The sequence below is a fragment of the Macaca mulatta genome, chromosome 7, assembly GCF_049350105.2.
Source record: "Macaca mulatta isolate MMU2019108-1 chromosome 7, T2T-MMU8v2.0, whole genome shotgun sequence".
NCBI classification, from domain to species: Eukaryota; Metazoa; Chordata; class Mammalia; order Primates; family Cercopithecidae; genus Macaca; species Macaca mulatta.
Genome location: NC_133412.1, coordinates 138,038,946 through 138,046,110, shown reverse-complemented (window position 1 = coordinate 138,046,110; position 7,165 = coordinate 138,038,946). Strand labels below are relative to the sequence as shown.

The following is a 7,165-nucleotide window of genomic DNA, read 5'->3' as shown; positions in this document are numbered from 1 at the left end:
AAGATGAAACACAGTTATTGAGAGGATGCTGAACATCTATGAGCAGGAATATTTGTTTTGTTTTGTTTTTTGTTTTTTTTGAGACGGAGTCTCGCTCTGTTGCCCAGGCTGGAGTGCAGTGGTGCGATCTCGGCTCACTGCAAGCTCTGCCTCCCGGGTTCACGCCATTGTCATTTTAGTAGAGATGGTTTCACCATGTTAGCCAGGATGAATGAGCAGGTTTTAAAGCCAAGATGGTCTCATCTGTTTGTGTGGGTGAGGAATGGGTCTTCCTGAAGGCATGAAGAGGGACTGGATAATCTTTCAGATTTGTGATTGGATACCTCAGGGGAGCAGAGGCAGACTGGGAGCTCAGGACTGCAGGTATTTCATACTTTGGGATATGGAATTGATGGAGGTGGAGAATATTGGGGATAAGGATTGAATGAAGAAAGGAGTAGGACAATGCAGGACAATAGTAGTCTTAAGATCTTCACTACACTTTACAGGGCACTAGTGATAGATAAACTCTTCTGACCCTAACCATCACTGTGTGAGATGGGGAGGGTGGTTATCTATCCATGTCCCACAGGCAAGGAAACAGATGCTCAGAGAACTTAAAGATTTGGCCGGGTGCAGTGGCTCATGCCTGTAATCCCAACTCTCTGGGAGGCTGAGGCAGGAGGATTGCTTGAGCCCAAGAGTTTGGGACCAGCCTGGGCAACACAGACACTGTCTCTAGAAAAAATTAGCTGAGTGTGGTGGCTTGTGAGGCTGAGGCCAGTGGATCACTTGAGCCCAGAAGGTCAAGGCTGCAGTTGCCCCATTGCACTCCAGCCTGGGTGACAGAGAGAGACCCTGTCTCAATAAAAAGAGCTTAAAGATTTGCCTAAGGGTCCCAAGTAACAGTGGCAGAATTGTGGTTGGAAACCACTGAATTGGAATCACTGGAGGGCAAAGTTTTGGCATCTCTAGAAAAATCCCTACAAACAATTCTCATTTATAGTCAGAATTAAGAACTACCAACCCAGGCTTTCTGCCTAAGCCAGTGCTGTGTCCAGAGCAAGCACTGTCCTGCAGAAAGCCATGAGAATCACATGCTGTTTAGTGTATGCTTAAAAGTTGTAAGCTTTTGGAAAGTGAGGCCAGTTTGAGGTAAATTTGGAGACAGAGATACTTTAGGAGAGCCTCACCAAGTATATTCCATTAGGAAAGGTGAGAACTGAGCCGAGATCGCACCACTGCACTCCAGCCTGGGCAACAGAGCGACACTCTGTCTCAAAAAAAAGAGTCTAAAGGGTCCAAGGTCACACCAGGAGAAAAGGGATGGCATGTACCTAAGGAAGAGGGAACCCCCCACTACAGAAGCTTGGGAACTCCTATGGCTTTCTTGAAGAAGGCTTGCAAAAGAGCAGAGAATAAGAGGTGTCTCTGGAGGCCCAGAGAGTACTAGGGGGAAGCTCTTGGTATGCACATAAATCTGGCAGGTTACAGTTTTGCCCACTATCAGTGCCAAGTCCTTGTGACTCAGTGGCTTGGTAGGGACTCTTATTGGTTGTTTCTAGGAACTCCACCCAGCTTCAGCAGGGGACACACTTCTCCCTACACTGACTGTCACTCCTTCTGCCCACTTAGGTAGTGGAAACTTGTTTTTAGGGAGCAGTCAGCTGAGACACATGGTCCCTGTGTACTTGAACAGCCATGGAAAAGCTGCAAGGCAGCTCGGCGCTCCCTGGCGAGTAGCTCCTTCATCTCATCTCAACAAATCAGATTCTCAAGACCAGCTGCTCCCCAGACTTGCTTATTCTTGGTTCAAGGAGACAGTTCCCAATGGATGTGACCCTGTAAAAACACTCTAGTAAACATTTGCTTTGTTATTGAAATTTCACTTTAAAATCCCAAAGCTAGGTCAAACCCCACCGCTAGTTTTACTGAGGAAGAAATCAAGGCTTTTTTTTTTTTTTTTTTTTTGGTGAGACGGAGTCACGCTCTGCCACCCAGGCTGGAGTGCAGTGGCCAGATCTCAGCTCACTGCAAGCTCCGCCTCCCGGGTTCACGCCATTCTCCTGCCTCAGCCTCCCAAGTAGCTGGGACTACAGGCGTCCGCCATCTTGCCCGGCTAGTTTTTTGTATTTTTTAGTAGAGACGGGGTTTCACCGTGTTAGCCAGGATGGTCTCGATCTCCTGACCTCGTGATCCGCCCACCTCGGCCTCCCAAAGTGCTGGGATTACAGGCTTGAGCCACCGCACCCGGCTCAAGGCATTTTTAAAAGAGTAACTTGTTGAGTTGGCGGGTGCTTGGAAAAATGAAGTGGCTTAGGGTCTTTTCAGTTTCTGTGGCTTCCAGGGGTCCTCTGAGATGGCCCTTAGCAGACGTCCTGCGATGCACTGCATGGCTCTTGTTGAAAGCATCAGGGTGGCCTGCCTGCGTCTGGAACCACAGCAGTTTCAACTTCCTCCACACTTCCTTCTCTGGGAAGGTGACCAGCACAAACCCGCTCTGAAAAGTCTTGGGGACCGAATCTCTGTCTGAGAGGGAGGTAGGTGCAGTTCACCCACCTGTTCTGTGACTCCTCTTCACCATTCTCGCAGCAACGACTGAGCCTCATGACTTGGGGGCTGGAGGAGGAGGTGGAGGTGGGGGATATAATATAGGAGACGGTACAGTGCAGGGGCAGAGGCCGGTGCGTTCTCCAGGACAAGTGGCACCATGCACTGAAAAACTTCTCAAGATAAACACAACTTTGTCTCTTCAGCCTGGCAAGAGCTGAGGCACTGAAAGCTTGTTTTTTCCCCTAGAAAATGACATGCTCTCCTCCTAAGGGTCCCTTTGATTTTGTCCTGGTGGAAAGCAACAAAAAGAACGTGAACAGGAACAGGTATATTTCAGTCGTCATCTGAGTCCGGTGGACAGGAGGCTCAGTTCTCTTCTTCATCTTTCAGATCTCCGCAGACCCTGCCCTCTCTCTGTACAATTCAGAGATTGACACTCAGCAGGCATTCAATAAACGTCTGTGTCAAGTGGGAACAGCTTGATGGGGCAAGTAGTCAATCCTGCATCTCTCCCTCCCTTTTTTTCCTCTCCATTCGACCTTTAGGGCTCTGGTTTCCTGTAAGTAGTGAATTATTTACCTCTGCTCATAGATATCAAATTGGCCCTTCCCAGGGTGCAGCAGGGTGGGGTGGGGAGGCGGCTTTGTTCAGTCTGTTAATAGGAGGAGCAAACCTCCTTGTTCAAACAGCACTTACAGGTGGGGGCCTGTTTTTGCTAAGTCATCCTGGGGATGCTCAAAGCTCCATTGTTAGATCCTTCTGTCCTCCTTCCTGGCTCCTCCTTCCTCCCCACACCTCGAATAGACTCATAAGGGGCTCAGGCCTCTCTGCGGGGCTCACTCTGCACTTCACCATGGCTTTCATTGCCAAGTCCTTCTATGACCTCAGTGCCATCAGCCTGGATGGGGAGAAGGTAGATTTCAATACGTTCCGGGGCAGGGCCGTGCTGATTGAAAATGTGGCTTCACTCTGAGGCACAACCACTCGGGACTTCACCCAGCTCAACGAGCTGCAATGCCGCTTTCCCAGGCGCCTGGTGGTCCTTGGCTTCCCTTGCAACCAATTTGGACATCAGGTGAGGGGTCCCTCCTTGTAGTGCACCAAAGGTGTTGGGTTGGTGTAGCTCAAGTGGGATAAGGGGAGAGGCTGAATGACCATGTTGGAGTGTCTGGAATAATGGGGTATGTTTTGTTAAGCTAGGTCTTTAGGTGCATGTGACATACCAAGGGAAGGTATGTATTTTTTAAGATTAAACACTGAGGCTGTGTGATTTTTATAGTTTACTGTCTTTCTACTATATTACTCCATGAGGGCTGGTGCCAGGTCTGTGTTTCTCTCCACTGTGTCCTCAGTGCCTAGGGCATAGAAAGCACTCATTAAGTATTTGTTGAATAAATGAGTGGAGAAAATAGAGGCCAGGAATCAAACAAGAATTGGAGAGACTCAAGAGATCTTAGCTCTAGCTGGACTTGGTTTTGCTATTTAATGGCTCTGTGCCCTCGGAAAGGGTGCTTCATTTTTCGGTTTAGTTTCCTCATCTGTAAACTGGGGATAATACCACTTAGCTCATAGGATTATGATGTTTAGGGGATAGGATATACAAAAGTAACTTGAAGAGTATTAAGTACTTTGCAAATGCAAGCAAATTGATTATTTAGATTGAGGATGATTTTTGTTGGTTTAAATTAGCCAAGTGGAAAGAGAATAAGCGGGAAAGAGAAAGGTTTTCAACAGGCACGTGCCTCCTCTGGGCATCACATGAACCTCTCTATTTCAGATTAATGGGTCAAGTTGTTATAGATCTTCAGCCCACATACCTCGAGTTCTCTTTTAGGGATTCTTCTATTTCCACCTATGATTTTAATGTACAAGCAGGGAGAATGAACCCAAGTGAACCCTCTCATTATAATCCCCTTAGTTCAATTCACAGTGGCATGAAGGCGCGGAAGAGAGGAAAGCAGGAAGGCTGAAGCATCACTGGCTGTGACAAACCTGAGCCCAAACTGTTCACTGCTCTCACTGTTCTTCCCTAAGTTTTCTGTCTGGCCTTCTAGAGCAGGAGAGATAGGACTGGCAAACCTTCTTTCGAGATGTCCCTCCAGCCCCAGAAGTACCTCCAGCCTCACACCATCACTTCAGCCTAGCAAGTTGCTGGAGGGAGTCTATAACCTACCAGGAGCCAGCCAGCCATTTGCATTAAGAAATAGAAGTCTGCCAGGGTGCAGAGGCTCACGCTTACAATCCCAGCGCTTTGGGAGGCTAAGGTGGGCAGACTGCTTGAGCTCACGAGTTCAAGATTAGCCTGAGCAACATGGTGAAACCTTGCCTCTACAAAAATTGCAAAAATTAGCCAGGCGTGGTGGCATGTGCCTGTAGTCTCAGCTACTTGGGAGGCTGAAGTGGGAGGATCGCTTGAGCCTGGGAAGTCGAGGCTGCAGTGAGCTATGATTGTGCCACTGCACCCAGCCTAGATGACAGAGTGAGGCCCTGTCTCAGGAAAAAAAACAAAAACAGAGAAGTCTACTAGAGATCAGCTCTGGGCTCATGATGTCATGATGGCCTGGAACTGACTGAACTAGTTTGTTCTCACAGGTCAGAAGCAGGAACTTTCTCCCAGAGGAAGATATCCGCCTCTTAAATTGGAAAGGCAGAGGTGGAAAAGAAGGGTTCCCACAGGCCTTCTGGGTTGTCATGAGTGGGGATGCTGAGAGGGAATAGGACAGGGATGGCAGTGGGGCGGGAAAGGCAGGGACCAGATTTTGAGCCAAAGCATGCGTAGCTGAGAGCAGTGAGTGGACAGGAGGTGCAGCAGTCTTTGGGTAGCACCCTACTCATGAAAAGAATGATAATTACATACAACCTTTAGCCATCAAGCACTTATTTCCTGAATGCCCCCTCTCGCTGGCCTATTCCCGAACCCTAAATCCTGTATCCTATTTAGTTCACTCCTGTTGGTACTAAGTAGTTCCATTTAGAGTACACATGCATTATTGCCTTGAACTTGCTCTGCTGTTATGGCACCTGAAAACTAGATGTCCTTGGATGGGGGTCTTCCTTCATCAAAGCTTCTTCTCATTTGTACTTCAGTTCTAGGACAAGGCAAGAAGAAAGCAAGAAGCTGTAAATCCCATTCCTTTGGGTCTCAATTTCACCCTCAGTTCAAGGAGCTGAATAGGCAGAGGCAAAGGCTATACTCAACACATGTGCAATTGAAAGCAGGCGAGGCAAAACCAGGGCAGAGGGAAAGGGGGTGTGTGTGTAGGTATGGATATATGGGAAGGTAGGTCGGTAGGTTAGTTGAAGAGGAGGTTCTAAGCAGTATAACCTAAGCCTCTTTTCTCTTTCTTCTGCTTCAAACACCTTAAGAACTGCTCAGGGTAGACTGGAGACAAAAGCAACAGCTCAGAAGTGCTAAATCTTGAAGAGCAGCCAAAGCATGGGCAACAAAGTGAGACCTCATCTCTACAAAAAAAAAAAAAAAAAGAAAAAAAAATTAGCCGGGCATAGTGCCCTATGTCTGTAGTCTCAGCTACTAAAGAGGCTGAGGCAGGAGGAATGCTTGAGCCCAGAGATTCAAGGCTGCAGTGAGCGACACCTTGTCTGTCTCTCTCTCTCTCTCTCCCTCACAGTGAAAAAGAATGATCCTGGGAAGGGAGTGTAGGAGGGTGAAAGAGTTTCATGTTGTGGATCCTTCTTTTCCCCTATCCCTTGTCCATGCTCTTTATCTTTTTCCTTCCCTAGGAGAACTGTCAGAATGAGGAGATCCTGAACAGTCTCAAGTATGTCCGTCCTGGGGGTGGATACCAGCCTACTTTCACCCTTGTCCAAAAATGTGAGGTGAATGGGCAGAATGAGCATCCTGTCTTCGCCTACCTGAAGGACAAGCTCCCCTACCCTCATGATGACCCATTTTCCCTCATGACCGATCCCAAGCTCATCATTTGGAGCCCCGTGCGCCGTTCAGATGTGGCCTGGAACTTTGAGAAGTTCCTCATAGGGCCGGAGGGAGAGCCCTTCCGACGCTACAGCCGCACCTTCCCAACCATCAACATTGAGCCTGACATCAAGCGCCTCCTTAAAGTTGCCATATAGACATGAGCTTCTCAGCACACAGATCTACTCCATCCAGTCCTGAGGAGCCTCAGGATGTAGCATGCCCCCAGGAGACACTGCTGGACCTCAGCATTCCCTTGATACCAGTCCCCTTCACTGCAGAGCCTTGTCTTTCCCCTCTGCCTGTTTCCTTTTCCTCTCCCAGCCCTCTGGTTGGTGATTCAACTTGGGCTCTAAGACTTGGGTAAGCTCTGGGCCTTCACAGAATGATGGCACCTTCCTAAACCCTCATGGGTGGTGTCTGAGAGGCGTGAAGGGCCTGAAGCCACCCTGCTAGAGGAAACCAATAAAGGGCACGTGTGGAAATGGCCAGCCTCTGTGTGTCTTCTTTGACAGAGGGCGGAGGGAAGCTACAAACTGCAGGTGGGATAGAGGAGCTGCTAGCACGCAAAGCTTTGGGAGGGGAGGATCTGATGTATCAAGGGATGCCCTAATTACTGACTGGAAAGCAAGCTCTGGCCAACGTCTGCGGTGGCAGTTGGAGTTATGGGAAATGTGAATTATATTATTCCTTTACAGC

At 48.5% G+C, this 7,165-nt stretch overlaps 2 protein-coding genes across 5 annotated transcripts in view; one reads left to right on the top strand and one right to left on the bottom strand.

Moving 5' to 3' along the window:
• Positions 1 to 1,767: 1,767 nt before the first annotated feature.
• Positions 1,768 to 7,165, bottom strand: part of CHURC1 (churchill domain containing 1) — a 29,772-nt gene continuing 24,374 nt past the window's right edge. For 2 of the 4 annotated variants that reach the window (XR_003731610.2, XR_003731611.2), the window contains exons 4-5: positions 5,554 to 5,621; positions 1,850 to 3,887 (exon numbers count right to left, since the gene is read on the bottom strand). Coding sequence is in view for 2 of the 4 variants with exons in the window: in XM_028851613.2 (XP_028707446.2) it covers positions 3,813 to 3,887 (75 nt within the window). In the remaining 2 variants the exon portion in view is untranslated. Of the gene's footprint in view, positions 3,888 to 5,553; positions 5,622 to 7,165 lie in introns of all 4 variants that reach the window. The other 2 variants (XM_028851613.2, XM_028851614.2) reach the window with 1 other exon arrangement.
• Positions 3,209 to 6,957, top strand: GPX2 (glutathione peroxidase 2). Its single transcript, NM_001115137.2, is given in 2 exon segments — positions 3,209 to 3,607; positions 6,274 to 6,957. Coding segments are annotated over 2 exon segments (573 nt in total). The 5' UTR covers positions 3,209 to 3,385; the 3' UTR covers positions 6,625 to 6,957.